Here is a 26,648-nt window from a genome sequence, read left to right on the forward strand (position 1 = left end):
TTCTTATGTCTCTGAGGACTAAAGCAGCAAAATGACCAAGACAGTACACACGAGACCATGTGTTGAAATTAAATAACATTAAACAACAGTTAAACAAAATGTGCGAAACGGGTCAATCAATCGCTGAGATGGCAAAGATTTCTGGGTAAAGCATAAGTATCAGCTAACAACCAAAGGATTTAAGGGGACAAAATCTACAACCAAAGTAGACCACCCCACCACCCACCCAAGGGGACAAGGTCTACAGCTAAAGTAGACCACCCCACCACCCACCCAAGGGGACAAGATCTACAGCTAAAGTAGACCACCCCACCACCCCAAAGGGACAAGATCTACAACTAAAGTAGACCACCACCCTTGAGCTGATTTATAGAAATTAACTTTTTCCTATATCTCCTAATGGAGCGACAAATAAAGGATATCATTTAGTGTTTTTTTTGGGCGAAATCGCCCCTTTTAAATTCAAGTGCATATTGTCTCTTGTGTCAGATGCTTCTGGAATGAGCTTTCCCGCGTTTACGCCGATAATAATATATTCTTAACATAAAATTGCAAATTGGAGGTCCTTGTTGTATGACCTTATTTCCTTGATTAACACCAGGTGGAAAAAAAGGAAGTTGTAAATAAGAGACTTCAGTCATTTATTTGTGGTATAATACACTTGAAGGGACTGTGTCACGGATGCCTAGTAGTTCACCTGTCCTGATGCGCTATGGAACTTAACGCTAGCAAGAAAAATTAATTGTAAATGACAAAATTACAGCTTCTTCTCCAACAAATATGCCTTCTAAGTGTTATATCAAACGTTAAGTAACACGAAAGTATTGAAAACTGTTAGACTACAAGTTTTTAAAATCCACAATTGTAATCGTTTTAATCTCCTTCAACTTTTTTCCACCCGTGCCTTCTTTTGTACAGTCAAACCCCGTTATTACCGACACTCAGGGGGCCACAGAAGGTGCATGTCCGTATTAACAGGGTGTCCAATAAGCGAGTCAAATTATCTAAGTCAAAAGTACACCTTTCATTTGAACAAAATACTACCTATATTTTAATGTTTCAGTCTATTCTGTGACAGCTGCTAATATTTGAATTTTGATAAGGTTAAGGTTCAAGGTTAAGAGAAAGATACACGGCTGTTAAGGAAAAAGGACTGAGAACTCTTTTTTGAGAATAGCGAGCCCGACAAATTGCAGATTCAAACAAACGCCGTGCCTAACATAGGAAGTTTCGATGTGGGAATCTTGGCGCATTTTGACCTTATGACTAAATGTACCTTGTACTTCATCTTAACGTAATTTCATTGTTAAAAAAAGAGGTAATTAAGACGCTCTCCAAAACTAGAAACTGTATCTTTAATAGGCTCTCAAGACAATTAAAATACACTGTGAGGGAACAATGGTTACACCTTCCGTGATCGTGATATGGTCTGCTCTTAACGCATGCGTAGAAGCTTATCACCAGGCCATACAGGCACAGACGTGGACAACTTTCATGTTGCTGTAACCGCATTCTTATACTTTTCGCCATCAATCCAACGGCTTCACTGATGTTCCCAAAAAGATCCTCTAAGTGTGCCAATGCATTCCGCTGTGTTCGCGGGTGCATATTTTCCGTATTTAACTGCCCCTATGTACTATAAGCCTAAGCCTACTCTATTCGAGGGCATACAAGTTGGGAGATTAAAAATAGATCCCTACACTTGTGTGGCTCACAGAATCTGATGTCAGTCTGGTCCCTTATTATAATCTTCATGATTAATTTGTAATTTATCAACTTTATGTTTTCGGGGAAAACTAGGCGTTAATGATCTTTAAAGCAAAAGGCGTTAAAGTCATTAGTCTCAGGGATTTTTCTTTGTTATTTCTAATCTATATAGGGTTAAATATATTTTCCTTTCTGATATTTGATAACAATTTGACCACATAATGTGTAGGCGCTAGGCCTTTGGGACCGATTAACGCCCTTGATTAGCAGGTTTGAGGATGCAATTCGATAGTCGTGTTCTGTAATTGTCCGTTAATATTTTGATAGCGCCGCAGACACATGAACATGAATCTTGAAGTTTCTACCATTCTATTGACACTAAATTGTTACAATGAAGTTGTATCCTCTGCTTGTAGCGTTTTTTAGTGTGAATGATTTTGCTAGCGGAATACAAAAAGAGGAAAAATTAAGCTGATTTGGACAATACTGTTCATCTCTAAGTATAAAACCTACATCATACAGTAGAATTGTTTCCACATGGAAACTTTTCGATGTTTTTAATTTTGTCTTCGTTTTTTAATTTTGTTCAGACCCATTTGAGGTACGTGTACATCTTGTAAGGCTCCTCACAAACTGTCGGAATTGTATAGAGTGTACAATCCACTCGTTAGATCTTTGCAATCGGATTTGTGCGCGAGCTAAGTCCCCCCAATAACGTAACTATTTCACCGGCGATCAGCTCTATCTTCCGCAAGGAAGGAGGACGCCCAAACAACTTTCAAACAAAGTGAGAACATCCTTACATAAAGCAACAATAATGAACATTAATAATCAGGGGCCATCTATGAAAATATTCAAGCTCTGTCTAAGCTGTGAGAAAAATTTCTCTCGTACAGCTTCTGCTTGTGTTTCGTGATGGCTCGTGTTTATTCCTTGACCTAATACAATAAGACTCGGTAAGCCAAATTATCTTTATTGTCAGTTCGGTTTGCAAATGAAAGTCATGTCATTGAATTCGTTTTTATTTCTTGTCTCGTAAGACTAGTATGGCCTTTCTTCTATGCACTTTCATTTTTTGGAACACAATTAAACAGTACAAATGGGCCATGGCAATAGCTATTGTACAACTCAACTACTTTGCTTTGTTTTTCCAACCGAAGAGCCGATTCTTGAAAATAAGTCGGATCGGATCATAGTTTAGAGTTACTAAAAACTAAGTGCCAGATATAACATATATTTGTCTATTTTATCAAAACAATAACTTAGGCTTCTTTCAAGGTTAGAGCTCAGTGACCAGGTCACTTGAATGATAGTAATTTCCCGGAAAGGTGTTCGTACAAAGTTTGAACATTTCATTCTAACTACCGAGCAGATGTCCTCAAAAAGTTCCACCGGTTACTTGATGTAGCGTCCAATATGTTTCTTTGTCTTGACACAATTTGATCCTTGTTTTACATGGTAATTCATTTGTCTTAATCTTGTATATGCTTATCCAGGCTCTATCATTTCTTCTTTGACTTACTTTTCAAATTGCACGTTTGTTTATATCCCAATACCTCTATTGCTACCAGCCGCGAAGCTTAACGGGCTACTCATTAAAAATATGAATAACAGAAAGTAACTCACTCTCTTTCTTAGTAAAGAGCAGAAAGACTTCTTTAAAGGAACATTCGATTGTTCAAAATTTAGAACTTTATTACTGCGGTGAATACAACGCCATAGTCCGAGACAGCGAACCAATCAGATCGCTTAAACACCAAGATAAAAAGATTGAGCGGTAAGGTTTTCCTTACCTTCCTAAGGTTTTGAAACGCCTTCCGTCTTTCCCCAAACGGTTTTCGTGGTTATAAATTTTACATCTTTACGTTAAATTTCTGCATCTATGGGTATCATGTATTTTAAAAATACCATTTTGCCGTTTTTACATTCAGTTAAACACAACGCCACTCTCCGCTTTCAATAACAAGCAAAGAACAATGCGAAACTCTAATCCAACAATGGGATATTTACCCACTTTGGATGGTAATTTGTTTTGCATGAGAGGCTCCTGCTGTAATAAGGCGTTTTAGCCCCAATATCCACATACAAATTCTCCAGACTGAGCTCCATACATTTTCTTAAAGAATCTCATTGAAGAATTTGACAAAACTGAGATCAAAGAATTTTCCTTTTAGGATAACTTTCTTAATTCTCACAATCTTTTCTGTTGATTATCTCTTAAAATTGCTACAAGAAACTTGATGTTGCTCACTCTTGCCACTTCAAGGGCTAATGATGTAACGTTCTAAGAATTAACCCTTGTGACTTTAACTTCATAAAGTGTCATAATTTGGTATTAAAGTGCTGCACTCTACAAACACTTCTTGTAATTCGTTAAACAAACTTGTCTATAAGTTGCATCGAAGGCGAGATAAAGATCACTCCGTCATATACGAAAGCCTCGCACAAAAGGATACCCAAAGGGACTAGCTGCATTGATGTGAAATAACTATGAATAAGAATCAAATGCTCACAAAGTGGTCATTGTGTGGTTTGCTAGGTAAGCGTGATGCCGTGACTGAATGATTGTTTTAGTAATCAGCTTACTTGGCCAATTGTAGTTTTTCCAATAAAATCTGGTTAAATTATTCTCAAAACGAAGTAAAACTAGACAAAGGTATGATCAGGAAAGAAAAACATGTATTTATCCCTAAAGGTAAACGGAAAAATATTAATGCTAACAAAATAATAATAATATTAATTATCATTATTATTATTTACGAATGAAAAATCGTACATTCTGCAACATGCTTTTTGTATCTTTTGTTTTATGGTTTTGTTTGAGTTGTCTTTAGAAACTTTCCTGAGAATCGAGACAAAGAAGAAGGAAGAAGGGATAAAGCACACAGTAAAAGTTTAACTCAGAGTAACACTTTGACCTTTTAATAAGAAATAAACTCCAAAGGCTTAGGCAAATCAGGAAAAGCCGATAAAAGTAAAAGAGAAAGAAACATGAAAATTCTACCAAAAGACGAGCCTATTAGAAAGTTTTTTACAGCAGAGAACAACTTTTTAACCTTCTTGGAATTTTACCAGCATATAGCAAGACTTTCCGGCGAATATGATTCTTCAGATACTAAACATTTGTTACATGCCTTCAGCTTAAAATTTTATCACGTAATAAGGCAAGCCAAGTCTCGAATTAAAGTGCATAACAAGGTCGTGTGTGGGCAGGCATCACTTCGCATTCAGCACACCGCATATATATGTTGATCTTATTATTCTGATTTGTCAGGTCACGATAAAGTGACTTTCTTGTTATTGTCGCCCACGCTAAAAAATAGGTTTCATTTAACATATTATGTGAAAGTAGACCTCCGTGCTTGTTTGAATTTACTTTCTTTGTGCAAAACAAAGTACCCTCTATGTCGTGCTCTACTAGGCGTAGTACTTAATTCATATACGATTACTCGAGGTGGATTTGACAAAGCTTGGCTATGTGGACGTAGCACGCAACAGGCCTTCATCGCGTGTTTAGTAGCCCGTCGTAAGCTCTCCTCGTTCGATGACCAGCCCGTAATAATCAAACGGTTAAGTAGGCTCATTAGTAAATAATCTTTTTAAATCCTTGTGTAAACTACTATTAGGTAATACTGTTGCGATGCCAAAAGAGAGGTAAGCATTTCTTGAACACGAATTTCTGTGTACAGTTTTCAGGAAAGGGCTTTCAAATCGAGTTTAGAGTCACAGGCTGGGAGAAGAGGGAAGTCTGAAAGCAACGCACAGACATGTACATTTCATCTCTGTTATCTTGACATTATCCTCCAAAATGCAATACCTTAATCTTTTTATTAAAATTTAATCTACAGACTAAGTACCTATTACACCATTATTTGTTTAACGCTAAAACACTCAGCACATCAACTGCAAAAGTGATTGTCTCTTTGTTTGAACTAACGTAAGCAACAGTTTTTACTAACTTGCAGCTTTCACCTCTTTTTGTGCGAGTTACAAGCTTTATGTAAGAAACAAACCATCGCATGTTTGACTACCCTTGTCAATCTCTAGTCATAGTCCGCTAAAGAAAAATCGCTTTAAGTCATTTTCATCCGACAGTCCGTATAAATATATAACACTAATGCTAATACGCTATAAGTATTATCCCTTCAAAAACACGCTCCTCTCCGTTAAATCACAGGCCTTATGAAAACATATTCACGTTAACACACAAATTTACATTCTGTGTTTTAAGGAATTCATTGAAAAATTAACGCCACCGAGTGGATTTTGATGATGCTCTGAGAGACTGGAAGTTTATTAAGACGATAGAAAAGAAATGTCAGCATCAAAGAATAACGCATGACTAGACAGGATTAGCGAGTTCCGTAAAGAGTGACAGATTTAGGCTTTAGGAATGAGCTCAACACGCTAGTTACTCGTACAATACTAAACAAACAAGCCATCACGCATATATTATACTACGGGAAGGCGAATGACTTAATTCACTGCCAAGTCTAACAGGAGACAGTCAAGGTAAGCCAGAAGTCAGGGAAAGGTAGAAAGCTCTCTTAATTTTTCAACAGGAACAGGTACAAACTTTTAATGATTTTTGCACTTTTTCATTACGAAACTTCCGCACTCTTCCTCGACTACTTCTAACTTTTTCACCATTTTTTAATATTACTTTTTCAAAACAACTTTAACTTTTCTAAAACAATTTCAATTTATTATCAATGGAAGATAACAATAATAATAATAATAACAAACATCACTGCAGTAATCTAAACTGATTACAAATTTTGACTCAAGGAAATATCCCATAAATTGATTTCTTCTGGGAGTAAACTATAATAACGGCCTGATTACACGTTATCAACCGTATATTCATGTAGTACGTTCACTTTAAACATTATAAGGCTTGAGATATCCGCTATAGTTTGCGGAGATAAAAAAACCCGCAGTTGTCGCACAAGACCAAAAAATCAAAGACGACATCAACCTCATTAAAAAAGGTAACTTTGTGGACGTTTGATTATTTTAAGATTTTCCTTTCGTCGATCAAACCGTTCGTAGTGAAAAAGCTCTCATCTTGAAAAACGAACAAATGATATAAAAAGGCGTTTTAGCTAGAATTTGCGAAAAAATCCGTGTCGGACTTTATCCGAAGCTTCAATGTTGCTATTACGTAAAACACGATAAAGGGAAATTCGGACTTCACTCTCAAAGAATAAAGACAATTAGTAAAGTTTACTGATGGGCCTTAAAAACAATCCAACAAAAAAGCTAATTTTGTTCGACACAACGTACTAGCACAAACATAGCGTGACAAAAATATAGGATTACCAAGAAATACAGGTCCAAAAATACTGTAAAGCGATTTAGTTAAACACAAGGAAGCCTAAGAAGGATCAAGTGTGTTGTTGTTGGCTGGGAACGGAAAAAGCTTTGTATTGTGGTAAATGACGAAGTCAGCTTTCATATTTGGCGTCCTAGAGAGATTATTCACCAACATGACTTATGCCATGAAGGAGTGAATCCGGTATACATGCATGAACCGCGACATTAGGTCAGTGAAGCTCCAACCTTTGCCTGAGCATTGTTTTCCGGGTACCATCCATTTCCGATAAGAATCCAGTGCAAAAATGTTTACAGTAACACTCTCTAAGGTGGACACCTTAAGGACCAGCACTAGGTGTCCTTCTGAGAGAAATGTCCCCCTGTAGAGAGTCAAATAAAGGGGGTAAAGAAGGGCAGGGACCAATTCTAGGTGTCCGTCTTGTAAAAGGTGTCCGTTAAGAGAGTGTCGACTAAATTTTTTTTAGCTGGATCTGATCTTTTTACCTTTTTCACCACTGTTAACAGCTTCGGTAATGGTTGTGGCCTCTAACTATAATTTCAAATTACTTTCGGACTAGAATTCTAGAATTCAAACTGTTAAACGTCCAGATTTAAAGTAGTGTTAAGGTATTATACTGATTGTTGGAAGATATGCGCAGTGATTGCTTATTTTACCAAGCAGAATAGATTTCGGACCAGTATTCGGGTTTTCAAAGTTGAACACAAACGCACCTTACAGTACAAAACCTTTTCAGTTACGGGAAACCAAATCAAGTAGGCCGGTAACTGGAATAGTGTAAAGATGGAAAAAAAAAAGAGAATTCTCAAAAAACTCTTAGCCTAAATATCGCCCACGACGGAAATATTGTCGTGGAAAACATGTACTTTGCTTAATGCCGGTTTTTTGAATCATACATGTCCTCACAATCACGATTTAAAGAGTGAACTATTTCTTTGAAAAAAGAAAATGTAAATTCTTGTCGAGAATTTGTAGGTTTTAGCTGATTTTATAAGGGCTTCTTGAGCGTTTACAACTAAAAGGATATCGTAAAACCGAAAGTGAATAACAACACCAACTGAAAGGAAATTCAAAAAGGATTATTGTCTCCAGCCATGCACCTAGTTTACGAACAAGACAATATTTTTCCTTATTACATCTAAATCAAAGTCTAATCATCTCACTGACTTACGCAGCCCGGCTGCAAAACTAAAGAAGACGGAAGTTGTATATTTCCTTACTTAACGATTTACAGCAGAACCGCATTCTCTATTTTCCTGGCTAGTTTCTTATTTTACAAGATGATGATCTTAAAAATCTAGCGCTTATTTTCAGTTACATTAACGTGTTGGTCAGAAAATGAATTAAATATTTTGTCTCTTGTCCAGCTGGTTAAGTTTCATGCAGTTTGTCACGTAACATTTATGTAAAAATGGTTTTGAAAACACACTATGCATATGATCTCGGATGATCACAGTTTCTTATTTAATTAATTACTCTTTTCCCGGTTGTACGCATTACAAAAGCCCCTTCCTAGGAGGTCTGCTTGGCTGCAATTAGGTCAACATCAATCAGTGTCTTCGGCGAATATCTTGAGTAAACTATCGGCATTACACATAGATAAAGGTGTGTACTTTATGATAAACCTGGTTTAGGGTACATAGTACAGAGGCTGGCTTTCAAAAGCGCGATTTGTTTAACCCCATGGCTGGGTTTTCTATTCGGAAATGAGCAGCTTCAAGAGAGCAAATTAAAAAAAATCCTTCTCGGCATCCTTGCGCTTTATTACGAAGCTCATATGGATTACGTGTTAATATCCTTCTGTGCCCTTTATCAAGTCGAAACAGAATTATGGATGTGACAATGGAGAGAAACATTTAAGCTTCTGAATGAAATTTAGGTGGTTTCACATCAAAATGCAAAGGTTTTGCAACTGGAACACAAAGGTATTTAAAAGGGCATCGGTTAGTGAAAAGAGCCTGGATGCAACATAAATTAGACTTTCAATGTACCTTCTTCTCTTTCTCAGTCTGCTTGCTTATGAGCTCATTATAGGATTCACTATTCTGGCCTTATTGACGATTGATCACTTTAGCTGAAAAACGAAAGTAAAGGGCGAAGCAAATCTACTTACAATCTTTTCAATTAATTCTATTCAATCCGTCGCAACCCTTTTTGGTACAGAGAAGGTGTGGTAACCCAAGCTTCCATGTTTTTCAATTCGAGATACCAAAAATACGTATGCATAAGAACTAAATATTCTTAAGGGTGTAGAGTAATTTATATAGCTGTAGAACCTAGGAATATATTGTTTATAGCTGTAGTTGTCTACCGCGACTGATTAAAGTCTCACTAAAATTGTATCAGTTCGCAGTGGTTTCTCATAAGGCCAAAAAACGACAACACGTTATGCATAGAACACAGAATAGTAGACTATACGATATTTTCAACTTTTTGGTGGGCAGATCGCCTAGAAAAGTGAGCGATAAATAATTGAAATTAATGTACTGTTATATTTTTCGTAGAATATTGAACAGAAAACAAGAGGATTTTAAGAGGAGGAAATAAACACAGGTTCTCCACTTAAAGCTTGAGGCAGGTTAGACAACTGATAACAAGCATATCAAAGACGGCCCGCAAATACAGACAATAGCGTGCAAGATGGAATCAGATTTGAGCTCTTCGTCATTTTCTATAGATAACATCCTTAAACCTGATAAATGCGACTCAACAGAGGAGCCTCGCTCAGCGGATCGGGCGTTAACACTGGCTGAGCGATTAGCTGGTATGTAGCATGTGATATAAGTATAACAGAATACACTCTGTATATATTAAAGTGCAAGCCAGAACTTTCTTTGCCTTTAAAAACATTAGCAATGTCGAACCCAAAAGGTCATCTATACTTACTTATGCTTAAAAAAATCGTTCATTGATCTAGTCAACAGAACCACCCGTGCTTGTCAGTCTTGCTCGAAATTTGCCTTAGTAGAGCATCTTTTTACAATGGATTTACTGTAACATACGATCAAGACATTTTCTGCTCAAGATTGTTCGTTTGTTGTTGTTTTGGTTTGCGTTTTCGATTTTTGAATTTACAGTGTCGTAATTATTTGGCGCTCAGGCTGGAGATCGCTTAACTTTCAAAAAAAGATTTGACTGAAAACTTGTGTAGCATGCTAAAACACTCTGTATCTACCTAGAAACGGTAGATTCGTTGTTACTTCAACGCATGATAGGGACCTCTGTAGAATAAGCTCTCGTAACTGAAAGAAAATAAAGCAGTGATTTTACTTCATTGAAAAGCAAAATACTTTTTGCTACGCTATTTCAACTCCTGGTAACCACCACTTGAAGCATAAGAGTTGCTTCTGTTTACGTTTATTACCCTTTGGTCAAAACAGACAAAATATATCAAGAGACAAGGCATTTTCCAAACAAAATAAACTATTCTCAAAGTGAGACCAGGGCTCGACTATGTGTACATGCGTTCAAGCTACTACCCTAGACCGAGCCGAGCCCAGCTTCCGTTTATAACTTTAAAAAGAGAGCGTGAAATAGACGGACACAGCTGCTCAGGAAAATGTTCTGGCTTGCTAAGGATAGGATAAACGCCTTAGTCCAAATGAAATTTAAGGAGGTAAAACTGAAAAATAATAATAAAAAATTTGTTTGCTCCCTACTTTAATAACAGGATGAGTTTGTCCTTGACCAACCCATGTACCTTCCTTTGCTACCTTGCTCACCTTTGCCTTAATTTAAACACTATGAATTACGAACCTCGAAATTCAACTTAGACAATTGAAAAGTAGAAAAGATGGTGAGGTTTTAAGCTCTGTTAATTCACGAGTGCCAACGTAGTTCAGTGGGTTAAGAGCGCCCGAGCAGTGCCTGCGAATTAGTTTAGAATCCTGACTGGAACTTTCGACGCGTTAACGCGCGACAAAACTCTAAGAGCGTTTGCGTGAAAAGCATTACACAATTTTCAGGTGGACTGGAAGTTTTCTAACTTTATCAGATGAATAGAATGTGTCTGATTTTTTTTCTAGATATCATACTTGAAGTGCATTATGGATCATCAAGAGGAAAACACCGACGCACGCGCACCGCGTTTACTCATCAACAGCTTCAAATACTGGAAAACACTTTCTCCAAGACACATTACCCGGATGTAGTAATGAGAGAGCAATTGGCTGCCTATATTAACATTCCAGAATCAAGAATTCAGGTAAATGGAAGTAACTGTATTAGCAAAAAGTGCTTAGTTATTACAACCTGAATAATTTCAAATTCGGGTAGAGTCAATGCAAAAGATATATCTATCTGCTTATGTGCGGAAGACTAGCTAAAAGAGGATAACATTTAAATTCGTTGACCAAAGCAATGATCGCCTTCACCCTTAGATAAGAAAATATTAATCTTTAAGGGACTTGAAATAGCATTTGGGAAAACTGGAGCATCTTCACGAGTATGCTTATAAGTTAACATCCAGTCCAAAAGAAGTAGAAAGCCACATAAAACAAAGCGTTAATGTTATGCCTCTTTTCCAAGACGAGTAAAACAGCTAACGAGCCGGCGTAAATAATAATAATAAAAAATGTTAGTGCCGAATAAACCGATTTACACAGTGCCATGCCATGAAACTAACGGCGCATAAAGATGATTCTGTTATTTGTAGAGCCTCCTCCGTCTTCTTGATCGAGGAAGAGAAAATGAGGCTTTGCCTGAATTGCGTTAAAGCCAAAACGTCTGGGCGCGTCAAACCGGTTTTTCTAGTGTGAGTCATTATTGATAAACCGATGGTCATAAATGAGCCTGCTGTACCAAGCGCAGGGCTTTTAGGACTGGGTTCGAAACTGTATCCCAGCAGCATGCAGCGCATGTCCAACAAAGATATCACGTAGAGCCTTTCTTGCCAAAATCGAGCAAGCGAAAAAAGGGTTTCTGACAGGGTCGGTGTTGTAAGAGCGATTAGTGATTAATACTCCATTATTAAATTTCAGGTGTGGTTTAAAAACCGAAGAGCTAAATACAGGAAGCAAATGAAAGACGGCGAGGAATTAAATACGGCCGAGATGGAAAACAAAGCGATGGAACGTCACTATAACAGTCAAGATACTCCGCCTTGGAGCCCACAACATTTTTATGCAGCCGGTAGCTTGCCATTTGGACCAGGGAGTGCTGTTTCAGCTCCAAGCAATTTCGGACAATACTCCTGGCCATCTGTGCCGTTGTATACCTCAAGTCCTTGCGCGTGTATGCCTTCATACTCTGAAAGTACAAAAAGGGCTTGGTCTGCATGCACGGCGTGTTATGAAAATACGGACACTAAAAAACATTTAAATTGACTGCCAGTGGCTTTATCTCTTTAACAGTTGGTGTATGGGCGGTCGGGATTTGGTTAACTTGAGTAAAAAATGCTGTGTATGTCTTTTTGTGTATATAGATGTTACACACCCACTGACACTAAATTCCAGTTAACCTTTTTCACAGTAGTTATTTGAAAAAGGAAAAACTAACTTACATTGTAAGTTTGGCATTTAAAAAACTTTCACCAAAGAAAAGCTGAGTTATAAAATCGTATTGAGCAACAACTTAGTGAAAATGGATAGGGGATTGTCATAATCAATATTGAAGATGTAAAATATCTTAAAAGCCAAAATAAACACACCTCATTGTTTGTAAATATTTGGCAACTGAGAACTAATAAGTTAATAAACTCAATCGGTCGCCGATGTGACCCTCCAGGATGGTAAAATTTGTACACTTCTCAAGTGAGATAAATTGTGTGTTGTAGTCTTGTGTGTTGTAGTCGTGTGGTTTAGGTAGATTATTTCACAATTCAACCAAATAGTTACCTAAGAGTGTGCTAACGACGTTTAGGAAACGCTAAATCCTCCGACCTTTTTTGAAATTTCATCTTGAATGTCTAGTTTTTGGATTAAGGGCAGCAATCTGGTTTCGGATTAAGATAAGAATTCCCTGAGAGCTAGACAATTTATCAAATCCGCACACAATATAGTGCTCAAAGTATTTCTAGAGATTCAAGATAAAATTAAAAGCTAGAGTGAAATCTGGTCATAATAGCTAACATAGCGATGCGGGTACACAAAGCTGAACTGAAATAAGAGAAATATCACTTAATCTAACAAAAATGGAGAAATGTCTCGCCCAACACGAACAACGAAAAATTTATCATCAGAGGCAGTAATAACATCTTCGCAGAACAACAACGATGTTCACCAATTCAGTTAACAACAAAGGCTAGGTCGATCTCCAGCCGGGGTGTCTTGATGAGAGAATCGCGGGCACATTGAGACACAAAAAGCTGGATACCGAACCTACGAATGACAAAGTCATCACACCCAACTTGTCATCTTTCTAACTACGATTGATAGCATAACTGAGTCCTTTAATGTTGGTACATGGATTAAAATTTGAATGCATTCACTATGATATTATCATAACTTAATTACGACGGAGGAGTCCTAAAGATCGGTTTGGAAGAAGATTGTGTCACAAAACTCCCTGTATATAGCACATTATCGTACATGAATAAAAAGAACTTTTTACTCAGTGTTAACTGTCTTGTTAGCATGTGAATTACAAGTAGGACGTGATGTAGAAAATATTAAAAAATCACTTTTTAGTAATATGAAGGTTTTAATTTATAGTAGAATTAAAATTTCACTTAAGTCAAAAGTATCACACACAGACCTTTGCCTTTCTTCTTTCTTGATTACCCTTGCTTAAAACAGAAACTTCCCGTCGGGGTGGGGGAGACTCTCTTAGAGAATAGAGAGGCAAATAGATTAAGCCAAGCAATAAAGCCAGCTATAAAACAGAGAAATTAAATAAGTTGCGATGAAGAAGAGAGAGTAAAGAAAAGGGGAAAAGGATATAGCCATAAAGGTTGAAGAAGTAAAAGTAAAAAAGATAAAGAAAGGAGATCGAAAGTTAAGATTTAAAAGGCACTGATCGAAGAATAGTGGGTAAAAGCGATAAAAAGAGATTAAGGGAATGGGAGTGATGAAAAAAGGAAAGGAATGTTAAAGAGAGACTGCAACGAAGACTGAAATAAAGAGAAGTGAGGTGAAGAAGTGCGATAAGAGAAGTTCCGCTTCGAGAAAAAAAATTAAATAGACAGAGGCAGGAAGGCAAGAGACTGAAGGAGGAAGTGAATGAAGGCGACAGAAGTAAAGTGAAGAAGGGAGTAAAACATTGAAATAAAGATGACGTAGAAGATATGCATGATTTACCAGTTGCCGAAAGGGGAAAGAGAGTGAACTAAAAGGAAATTTTAAAAAAACAGTTTTCAAAGTTTCAAACGCAACGGTGGTGTTGCTTCGGTTGGGAAATGAAACTTCAAAATTTGAATTTTTATCAGAGGCCTGAGCTTCCAACTTAACCGATATTAGTAACTCATGAAAGTTACATTATACAGTAATTTGAAGGCGTACGCATGTCACTAACAACAATTTCTTAGTGTTTTTCCTATGATTTTCATTAATTCTCAGTCTGCCAACGGTAATGCGTTAACAAACAACAAGCACAAGTGCTTGTCAACGACAGCATCGATGTGAATATTCTGGTGAAAGGAAAGGCTCCCGCTGAGTGGACATCGTCTTTATACAACGAGACAAGGCGGGGAGTCGGAGGCCCCTTAAACTTCCCCTCTGGGTACACTCATGTAACTGGGTTAATAAAGTTAATTTATGCTTCATAAATCAATTGTTGATGTTGGAGGAGTCCCACTTTGGGTGAGCTCTGATTGTGGAGATACCAGATAATGAAAATTCAATTTTGGGATGAATTTGGCCTCAGGAGTGGCCGTTTATAAAGATAGGAAAATCCAGATACACAAGATTTTCCCAGCAAATGTAAGAGCACACCCAACACAGCCCGGAGCAAGGGAAGAGTGACAGGGCAGCGACCCTCCCCTCCCACGCCATCGTCTTTATACGTAGAGACAAGGCGGGGGGAAGGTGGGGGGTGGGGGGGGGGGGTGGGTTCTGAAGCCTCTTAACATGCTCTTCTGGCTACACCCCTGTATCAACCGGGTTAACAAATTCAATTTACCACCGTAAAAAGAGGAACCGGCGACGCAAAAGGCTGGTCACGAGCCAGCTGAACCCTCCGAGCCATTCAAGGGCACATCCCATTGGGAGAGGGCACTCCACAAAGTCTTATACCCGTAGGCTCCGCCCTGAGGTCCAACCTATTACCCTTTTATACAGTATACCATTTTTGACAGAAATGCTACCCCTTTCGTTTACCTTCTACTGACAAATGATACCCCTTTCTCATACCTAGCAGTTGGAGTGCTGCATCCCTTTTAACAGCCATAAAGAGTGTCTTTTGGCCCTTTTAGGTCCTTTTACGTACCGAAATGACATATTCCCTTACCCTTTTAGAGTGGTTTTCGTTTGAGTGTCGTAAAACCAAAACCAAAGTAATTACTCTGGCCAATCACATAGGACACAGACAATACATTGAACCAATCAAAACTCGAAGTAATTACATGTGGCTGACGCAAAGCGCGGGAAAATGCATGCGAGCGCGTCACAATTGGCTTTGGTTTTACTTCTGATTGGATAAAAAGGTGGCGCGAATCTTTTAAGCCAATCGCATCGTGTAGAAAGTGCAAGACCAATTACTTTTCGACACTCAAGTGAAAACCGCTCTATATACTTCAAATCATGAAACCCCCTACCATTTCACACACCTGAAGGCTGAAAAAGGTACTCCTTTCGGGGGTAGCCTCTCTGTATAGACCGTTATAGGGAGTCTCCCTACACCACAGAAAGCCTCACAAAATCTAGAAAATAAATTCCTTTTTCAAATCGGCACTTTAAATCGCTATAGAATCAAAGAACTTTTTTCATTCAACTAGTTTATCTTGTTTTTCGCGTTACCATCAAAAACAGTCGCTCCACTTGTTTTATATATATGTTGTGGTTCAAATTTATCTTTGGTTTAAATTTTATTTCTCTTTGATTTAAACTCATTATCATACATTACCATAGCCCCAAACTAAAGGAAATAGAATTTAAAACAAAGGATAAAATTGAACCATGACATATACACCACACACAACTCACAAACCTATTCGCCTGCACCTCACTAACTGAGCGCTTGGCACAGGCTAATCCACTATGATGCCGCGAAGCAATGTGCCGAGGTTGTTTGTTCACGACTCGAGTGATGACCAAAACGTAAGATCTTTTGATGGACAGATATTTCTAATGACACAATTACTAATAAGACCCACGGGACAAACACATACACCATTAAATAACAGGCACTTTTGCCATTGTTCCCGTATGGAATCTTATTTTTTTTAACCGGCGTTTATTACGATTAGATAGGTTAGAGCTATCTCAAAATGCGACAGGGTTGGTTCATTACAATTTACGACTGAGATTATAAAAATAACAACAGGTTTTTTAAATTACCACAGAATAAGCTACCTCGGAAAGTGGAGGAAAGCATTCTTTTCCACCTCGCAAAAAAGATAACGATAATAATGATGATGATGATGATGATGATGATGATGATGATGATGATGATGATGATGATGATAATGATGATGAAAATAATAATAATAAATGCAGAAATGCAAAATCAACTTAATCAATTTTTCATAAAACCTACAAAGAAAGCAGTAAAGAATTTCATGGAAAATAAAATATATTTCTAAACCAATGTAAATTTTTTCACACAAATGCCTAGAAAAAATAATTTAAATGAACAAAAGTAAGTATATAGAAATTCCAAGAAAATTATTATACAGCAAAATAGAAACTGAATCAAGAATTCTAGAGGATGGCTCCTTCAGCAGTAGTTTTAACGTCAATATGCAAATTTAAGTGACACTAAATATAAAAATTCCTAAAATCACAAAGAAATGTAAAAATAAATCAAAAGTCCCAGTGGACAGTTCCTTCAACAGTTCCAATGTCAATGGGAGCCTTGACTTTGACATTGAAACGATAATAATAATAATCATCATCATCATCATCATGCACATCATCCACATCAACATCAAACAATATTCGTCTCATCGGTGACCATGACCATCATACGTTTCTGAGTAAACTTCAAAAAACTCAACATCTTGACGATAAAGTCATCGAGGAGGCCGCTAACTAAGAAAGAGAAAAGAATTTGGGTCATCTGGACGAGGCCAATTAAAACTTTAAGAGATCTTGACGGGCTGACAAGGTTACTGCCTTAAGGTGGCCCCGCCCCACTTCTTTAACTCTTAGTGGATGAACATATTTAATTGATGAATTCTTTTCAGAAGAAAAAGGAAGACAGAAATTTAAAATCAGTATTCAAGGATGCTGAGAGATACGCGGGGGAACCGCAGTTAAACTGTTAAAAGCGCTAGTTACTATTTACGCCGAGTCCCGAAAAATTAAAAAAATTCTTCGAAAAATCACTGAGGAGATGAGAACAGCCATGGGTGGGAAAATATGTAAACCAGCACTGGAACTGACCCAGAGATCGCAGATATTAGAGGGCTGGGAGAACTATTTGTCGTATCTTGGTCTAAATACATTCTTTATACTTAATGACCATAATCAATGCCATGATAATTTCAGTTTTCAATGATCTGTGGAAAAATTGTCTCAAAGAGGTTGGAAATAAATATACAGCAAACTGGTTGGTTAATAGATCCATAATATCAAAGGAATTAAAAAGAACGAGTCCTCTAAATATTGGCGATACTTAATTTAAAAAGGAAAACTGGCAGTCTTAATTTACAGCATCCTAGAAGGCAGTTGTGTGTGAACTTTTTATCTTAGGCAGGTAAACCAGGCCCCTTCTTAATTTCTTAAAGCCGGAAAGGAGTAGTCGCAGTAGCAGCAGCAGTAGCAGAAAAAAGAGAATCATTTGGTCTGAGCCTTTAGCTTCTGGGAGGTTCCAAGGACCAAACCATGCGACAACTCCGGAAGTTTGTAAATTATAACCTTAGAATCTTAATGCCTAAAATTTAACCGTTACGTTCAACATAATACGATGGTAAACGGTCTGGATCTACACCTTGCATGTCATGCATATGGTTTCCGCCCCGCCGACATATCTTTGCACCAACAGCAACAACAGCACTGAGTGGTTGTGACGGTACGGTTAACTCCCGATAGTTCGAACCTCCCGCTAACTCGAACCAAAATCAATTTCCCCTTGATTTCCCTCATACATTTACTATAATTTTACCCTTTTTAAAATTGCGTGTTAGTACATCACTATACGACTGAATTTATAATTAGTTCTGAGGCGTGTAAAACTGTGTAGGTTTAAGCCACTACAATAGTAATACCAGTTTCTATAAAAATAGAAGTCAAAAAGGGGATTACAAAAACACATGGAGTAGGCGTTGTCGTTGTAAGACCCGGCCCAATTTCTGAAAAGCGGAATAGCGCTAGTCCTGGTAAACAATTTTAATTCACATTGCATTCAACCAGGTCCCTAGTATAGATATTTCAGGGAAGAGAATCATATGTTTCTGTGACTAGGTCTCCAAGAAAATGGTCAAGAATATTTTATCAGCTCCAGTTACATGTTTCTAGACGAGAAACCTTTCATTAAAATTCGGCTTAACCCGGAGTTTAAACTTTGGTACAGGTATTGAAGACCGGGCCCTTGTTCAGATCAACAACCTACTGATAATCACGTAACGGGAAAACCGTTTAACTGTCAAGAAAACCTGACTGGAATAACTAAGGACGTCACAACATTGAAAGATGTATGGATTTAGTATACAGGAAACTAGTTGTAGGGTCCTTCAACGCGACAGTACCTTACTGCAAGCCGCTATTTTTGGAACCGGATAATGGAATAAATGTTTTTGACGAAAGCAAGTTATTTCCTCACACGATGCTACCCGACAACATCATCCGGCGTTTAATATAATTGCTTGCCACCGAAAATTAAAAAACCATCCATCAAAATCCGCATGTTGAGTGGATGAATAATATTTTCTTTTGCTAAAGAATCTTAAATATTTTTGAAGCGTTGATGACCTAACGAAACCTTCTTTGTTACCTTAGTTTTGTTGTAAATCAGTCACTTTTATAGGACTCGCACTTTCACAAAAAATGACAAGTGAAACGGGATTTTTCATGATTGAAAAGTATTATTCAAGTTCAAACCTGATCAACTATGTTATGTTAATAATTGGTTGAACTTAAATCAGTTGACCTCAAAGGTCTCTTTGTTCAGCATAAAAGTCTGCTAACCCAAAAACATTCATCGAGGTCTTGTCGCCACTGCTTTGAGCGTTTTAACGTAAACAAGTCGCATACAAGAAACATGTGTTTGAAATACAACAATCGATAGGTCACGAAATATTATTTACAAAACCCTATTAAGCCTTAGATAAAAAGCTACATCAGCGAACCTCTTTTTAGGCCTTAAAAATGCCTTCCTTGTCCACAGTATAGCCAAATATCATAAATTTTTTGTACAAGGAGAAGCCGGTGTGCCATGAAACAAGCGCATGAAAAACACAATTTGATACGCAAAAAAGAGTGGTATCCACGGCATAAGGGAAAAAGGAAACACAAGTCTTATTAGCCTTAGCATAAAGGTTCTTAACACCAAAAAGCAAATGTCGAGTTTGATATAAAAGAGCGCTAGTGCTAGCGATAAGACACATATCACTTTGTAGCCTGCGTCTCAGGCGCTTGGAAGTAGTGGGTGAAAGAGAAAACGTGCGCACACGAGGGGTGCGTGCCCGTTTTTTTTTTTTTTGCTCACTACTTCCAAGCGCCTGCTACGCAGGCTAATCACTTTGTTTCTGCTTTTAATAGGAGTAAAAGTGACTAATAGTCGATTCTGAGCCGATTGAAAAAACTGGCTCGGAAGACGAGAGTAAAGTGGCTCAAGATGTGATCGACCTCAATAGTGGAAGATTAGATGCCGTGGACGTCGAGTGAGTGACCGGGCATGTTGATAAATCCAGCTGGGGCTTCAAAGAAGGCTACAATTATAGACTGATTTGGATTTTTTAACGAACATAATATTTGGTTTTAACTTATGCAATGTGATAAAATAAATCCAATCCTTCTCTTCCTGTCCTTTGGTCGTGATAGCTTTTAAATGCCACACCCAAAGCACTGTTTCGTAGAAATATTACAAAGAGCGCCCAAGAATCGAACATATATATAGTAGACATAGTTATGATTGAAACATATGTACATATCAATATAATTATGCGAGTGTTTACTGTCCTGCTAGTCTTATGTCGTAGTTTAGGTTTGAGACTTTTATCTCCGGCGTGTTTTGATTTCGGCTTTGCAAAGCTAATCTTTCACTAACACACTTAGATCGGTATAACATTTCTAATGGGCTTCTAAACAAAGTAATTGTGGCTTAGCTTATCTGCTTAAACTAGCGGCAGTATTTTTACATCGTCGTTTAATTAAAAACCATCTGCCTTGGTGACAGTAATTAAATCAACTTGTCATCGGCAGTAAAAAGGGCATTCATCTTTACAAAGAGAACTACTAATTGAGTCGGAGACGAGAGCAGACATCGAATACTCACTGAATACTAAAGTAATCGCTTGGTTCTCGACCCATAAGCTGCAAGTTTTGTATTTACGGATATGGAAATATATTTACGTTTCCTCAGCGACATAAGATGCATAAGTTCGAGTTAAGCAGAATTAAACTGGTCCCACTTTTTCCCCCACAAAACTGGCTCACGTAAAAGCCATGTTGTCGTGCACAATTGGAATTCAATTTATCATTTTTGACAAACTGAAGAGGTCATAGAATGTAAAATTTACGTTAGGCTTCTTAAAAACTATCAACAAGCTTGTATATTGATTTTAAGTTGACTAAGTTGATCAGCAATTTCCCATTTAACCCTTTATAGCTGATAGAAAATTTTCTTTAGAACTACAGGGGATATTAAACAATACAGGGTAGGGAGGGTTATCGCTTTGCAAGGCACGCAATCGAATTATATAGTTTTTAAAAGATGATTTTATTTTTTTATAGCTCTTACTTGAAAACATGTGGTCAGAATTGTAGCTTGCAAACGAAAGTTGCACAAAACGCCAACAAACTGTGAAGTGTTCTAAACAAAGGGAAAACAAAGCTTCTAAATTCCAGAAGTTTGGGTGAGGTAAGTTTGCATCTGATAAGAACGGTGTCTGATTAATCATACGATGCATGTGAATGGCGAAATTGAAATAAAATAAAATAAGCTAAGCTATTGTACTCTGTTAGAGTACAGATGACGGAAATAGGAAGGATAGAAATAATTTTCCGTGTTCATAACCCAAGTTATATACACTTAATGTAAATACAGATTACCAGATGTTTATATGCCCGTATTTGGCAAGTTCTGTCCTAAGTCAAACTGACACTTGCGCCTGTTGAAGACTTCGTGCACAGTGCACAGTGTCTTAAGAAACAAATAATGAATCAAATAGAGTTTCCAGACCCAAATGGAGGATCGCAAAGAGGAACGAACGTAAAGTCGTCCTCTTTCACGATAGAAAATTTGTTGAAACCTGAGAAAAAGAGGAGCGGATCAGAATGTCCCGTGGAAACACCTTCCAAGATAAAAGCACTTTCCGTGGCAGCACATCTTGCAGGTTTGCATTTTTCTCTCTCACCTTCCATTCTTTTATCAGTATGAGTCTACGGTGAGCTTTCATAAGAGGTTTGTTTCTGTAAAACTGCCAATCGAAATTTGTTTCAGTGAAATCTATCCCTTCACTTGCAGGGCTGGGTATAACATTTAAAAATGGTGTAATTGTAGTTAGGATTAAACATTATCCCACCTAGCAGGACGCTTTCTATGCTAGCTAATTGAAGTAACAAACTGATTTAGTAAATTGTTTTCCCGACCATCTCCAAAACGTTTGAGCTACGATTCTCTAATGTGACGCACTTTCTATTTCTTTTGAAAATAAAAATGATTTAGGTAACATCAGTTGATATGTTTCATAACATAGTAACCCTTACTAGTAAACTATGGTGTAAGTTGGTTAAATTAGGCCGATTGTGTGTACTCCGTTTGTGTAGATTTTTGTGTTAAAAAGTCTAGACTAGTAACTGAAAATACAGACGTAATACCATGCGAGTGGTGGATGTAACCAAATGGGGTACTGCTAAATCGCTACAAGATTTGGTCAATGAACATCAACTTGAAGCTTTTCTTGTCATCGATGACTCTCAGTCACAATATTGAATTTGTCCACTGCAGAGGTCAGTACACATGTAAGTTACTGTCGTTATTTTAAAACGGACAAAAGTCCAAATCTTTCCTCTACATTTCAACACTCAAAATTCTAGAATACCACAAACATGCATCAGGATAAATTCCAACACTTCGCCTGTAACCAACGCCGAGTCTTTACGTTTCTCAGTCAAAATGATCACTCCTTTAGTCTCGTTTAGGTTTAACAAGGGTATTCTTAAAACCATTTAACGTTCATTTATATAATTATTGAGCTTTAAGGGTACTGTTAGTTGTAATGCCACGGATTAATGTTCTAGCGCGGAAGAACTGTTTTACTTGTAGGAAACGAAACAATTATTTCAATTCTTCATTCTTGCGATTGAGTAACCACCTGTCATTGGATTGCTTTGCCAATAAAACCAGTCTTTACCTCCCAGTAAGATAAATGAAGTTTTAATCCATCAGTTGACAAGACAAACGGAACCGTTTGAGGCTTTCCACTAAATGCGGCAACAGACAAAAACAGTGTACAAACATGATGTAAGGGTTTGGATGTCTAGGTATAGAAAGAGCTGGGCTGACTACTGAAGAGCGACTACCTTTGCTTAGTGTAGTTAAGAACTGTTCGCGTGTGAAGGAGAAATGAGCTTCACTAACGGAGTTTCGGTCACATCATAAAAACTGAGTAGAATAAATTAATTCTTTTAAAGAAAATTACTCGGTAGAACGAGACAGGTGAAGATTGGCCATTAATAAATAACGATGGAAGCCATGTCAAGCAAGTGTACAAATAACCAAGTCCAACCTCATGCTAACTCTAACCAAAACAAATCTTCAGTATTTGGGAATTTTGAACTTGAGCAATTTCTCGTATCCCTGAGCTATCGCAATTCTACTGACACGGAAATTTTGAAAAACCAGCTTAGGATTGAAATCGGCGCCATGTGTGCTATATAAATAAAAGTGGTCAGTTGGTTAATTCGAAATGTGCTTAAATAATGAATGTAGGTTACATGGCTTAGTCTAACAAAGATATACAGTACATGTATACCTTTATATTTCTAGTTGAATATCCAGTACACAATCTATAGACAAATTCGACTCAGACTGACTTAAGAGGTACTATTTTTCAAGAAGACATGTAGAAACAACACTTGTCGCTATGCTGGATGCCTCGGGTCGCATTAGTTACAGACAAACTGAATCAACGGTTTTTGCAGAAGCAAGCCTTTTCAACGACAACTAAGTCAAATAATGGCATTGTCCATTTGAAACTTGGGGTGTAGTTATTAGGAATGGCTTCACGAAAATTTATGAGATGGAATTTTAACAAAACTATAAATCAAAGCATTTGGCCGCATTCTTCGCTCTTTTTTGTATATTTAGACATCCACATACTGTATCTCTTTACATAGTACAAGCATTTACAAGGACAACGGACTGAGAAAAGTTATAATTATCGACTTAAAAATCGGGGATGTAGCTATTGAGAATAGCTTCACGACGAAATTTTATGAGGTAGAATTTTAATACAACTATACATTGAAGCATCTCGATTTATAGTTGTAACTATACATCCTTGTCTGCCATTTTCTGTACATTTATATGCCCATAAACATGTATGTCTATATATTGCAAGGAAAACGAGCTAAGGCAAATAATACCATTGTCTATTACAAAATTGGGGTTTAGCTATTGAGAATGGTTCCTCGAAAATTGATGCGATGGAATTTAAATACAACTGACAATCGTAGTATTCGATCATTCTCCGCTCTTTTCTGTATATTCATATCTCCATATATGTTTTTATATATTGCAGCAAAGTTAAATTTGATTAGTAGCATAATGTTTTACCTATGAAAGAAGGATAAAACGGCTCGTTGAAGAAAATAACCTAAATTCCATCAAGACAACGATTGTATAGAGCCGACATGCATGAAATTGAAGTATTAGTTATTTGCTGACTGATAGTGAGGTTAGATCTTTAGTCACATTGCAAGCACTGAAGAAACTCAACGAAAGCACAGAGGAGGAACTGTGAATTCTAGGGAGTGCATGGTTTAACATACTCCAGGAAGCTTCCTTTGTGAAAAGAATAATGGACATTGGCCCGCTTTTATCGCAGTTATCACAAATAACCAAATGTCCTGTAAACTTAGTCGTAAACTCATACACTTCATACTCTTAACACTTGCAAAGATGGCAAACAAAGCCATGTTATATTTTTAAACGAGCACTTCCTAGACTCTCTTAGATAGCAAACAGGAATAAGGAATCGTTTGTAATTTTAGCACCTTAGGCGAAGGATAAACTTTCACCCAACGTTACATTCACGGATCTGTTTTGCTGTCATTGTAGGTCACGGTACATCATATAAGTTGCCATTTGTATGTTCTTAGGTTTCCTTAATTACTTCTGTTTATTTTCTATGCACTTTGAGAAGGTTCTGCGAGAACCGTCGTTTCAATGCTTTACGGTCAGTTTTTGTATTGTTTTTTGCAACAGTTTTTGATACTGAAGTAGTTAGTTAAAAACATCTATATTTCTCGTTTAAGGTACATGATTCACCTTATTAGAGGAAAGTTGTGCAAAACATCCACCCATGTTATACAGAGTCGGCATGCTTAAACACTTGTAAACATGCAACTATTCTTCGCCACGTTTTCTTCATGACTAAAGTTTATAACCTAAAAGTTACTGATCCCAAGCAAATTGTGGAATGAGCACAAAGTGCACAAAAAAGCGTCTTAATTGATTAAACCAAACCCTAAATTCACAAGTTCTGCCAGCTTTGCACGTTATCAAGCTAATCAAGCCATTATTTCTTTGATTCAGATATCATACTGGAGGCTCATCATGGCTCTTCTGTTCCACAGTGTCGGCGCACGCGCACTGCCTTCAATCGTCGTCAGTTACGTGTTTTGGAAAGTACCTTTCTTAGAAATCCATATCCTGATGTGGCTCTGAGAGAAGAGCTTGCTTCCTTAACAAATCTACCCGAGTCGAGAGTACAGGTATATTTCTTCTCTTGCGGCAGGATTAGCTCAGTCGGTAGAGTGTTTGACTGTGGAGCGGGAGGTCGCGGGTTCGATTCCCGGGGCCGGACCAATACTCAGGGTCTTAAAATAACTGAGGAATGAAGGTACTTCCTTTGCACTGCAAGCGGCTGGACCTTCGCGTGGCTCGGATGACCACGTAAAATGGCGGTCCCGTCTCCATTAGGAGACGTAAAATATAGTGTCCCAATTAGCACTTTCGTGCTAAATACATTGACACTCAAATAAAGTGCATTTTTTTTTCCTTTTGTGGAGGAAGCGTGGCCGAGCGGTTAGAGCGCTGGACTTGTAATCTGGAGGCCCCGAGTTCAAGTCCCGCCCTAACCGCTAGCTGGATTTGTTCTCGGTAGGCCCAAGTTCGAATCCTCGGCCACCCTTGTAAATAGCCAACTGGTTTGACTCCTACCAGTTGGGATTCTTAACCCTATTATGTCCCATTTGAATAATTGCTTCATTATCCCTGAAAAGCCCCACAAAGGGGAGAGGATAATCAAGTATTTAATTTTTTCTTTCTTGAGTTACAAAAGCAATTAATTTGTCAGTAGTATAAGACACTCGCTTTGAATAACATTTCACACTATACTGTAACATTAAATTTTTTCTTGTTTCTGTTTCGTTTGACAGATTTGGTTCAAGAATAGAAGGGCAAAGTTTAGAAGGGACGGGAGTAGTTATAACTCCTGCGCATCATTTCCAGTTCACTGCCCATCTTACCAACCATTTCAAGGACACTCTAACACAGCAACAGACCAGTCTATGGTGTTTTCAAATCACGAGAGACCCTTATCTTTGACGAACAATGCTTACCATCAAAATCGAGTGATACAAGGGAATCGCACAAGTGCTTTCCATCACCCACAACGAAATTCCAATAGTTATCCTGCCTTTGGAACTTATGTTTAGGAAATTTCAGATTTCTGGGATAATCATGAGCATCCATTTTCCATCATTGGTTTATTTGCACCTCCACTGGCACTGCAAGGAAAATGAAAGTCAACCACTGAAGATCGAGTCAAAAAATCTATTTTGGTTTTATCTTTGCTTCTAAGGAATTTACGGAGCTATTCCGCAGTTTTTTTAAAAGGACTTTTATAACAAACTAATTTTGAAAATCATTGGTTGATTTTAGTGTTTTCTACAGCAATAAGGTCTTTGTACTAAAACTTTCATTACGCATTTGCTGTATTGATATCGCTGATATGACGCACCCTGCGATCGACTGAAGTATTGAATAAAAACTATATAAAAGAGTAATTATTTGCGTCACATTTTTCTCGAGTACCAGTTTGCCGCATTTTACATTACTTTAAAAAGTTAGATGTACCAAGCAATACCACCAATGAATCTTTATAACGCACTCAATAGAATGA

The 26,648-nt window shown here is 37.5% G+C and overlaps 1 protein-coding gene across 1 annotated transcript; it reads left to right on the top strand.

Moving 5' to 3' along the window:
* Positions 1-6,017: 6,017 nt before the first annotated feature.
* LOC140949108 (uncharacterized) lies at positions 6,018-26,413 on the top strand. Its single transcript, XM_073398345.1, has 7 exons — positions 6,018-6,275; positions 9,547-9,806; positions 11,068-11,246; positions 12,022-12,355; positions 21,390-21,632; positions 25,058-25,236; positions 25,903-26,413. Exons 2-7 carry the CDS (start codon positions 9,683-9,685, stop codon positions 26,179-26,181), a joined length of 1,338 nt encoding a protein of 445 aa, XP_073254446.1. The 5' UTR covers positions 6,018-6,275; positions 9,547-9,682; the 3' UTR covers positions 26,182-26,413.
* Positions 26,414-26,648: the final 235 nt, after the last annotated feature.

The sequence above is a fragment of the Porites lutea genome, chromosome 9 (genome assembly GCF_958299795.1).
Source record: "Porites lutea chromosome 9, jaPorLute2.1, whole genome shotgun sequence".
Lineage (NCBI taxonomy): Eukaryota > Metazoa > Cnidaria > Anthozoa > Scleractinia > Poritidae > Porites > Porites lutea.

Excerpts from the sequence above, each read along its gene's own strand:
- LOC140949108 (XM_073398345.1), top strand. The coding sequence starts at position 9,683 with ATGGAATCAGATTTGAGCTCTTCGTCATTTTCTATAGATAACATCCTT. Across the intron at positions 9,807-11,067 it reads ACTGGCTGAGCGATTAGCTG|ATATCATACTTGAAGTGCAT; the intron begins GTATGTAGCATG and ends TTTTTTTTCTAG. Across the intron at positions 21,633-25,057 it reads CGTGGCAGCACATCTTGCAG|ATATCATACTGGAGGCTCAT; the intron begins GTTTGCATTTTT and ends TCTTTGATTCAG.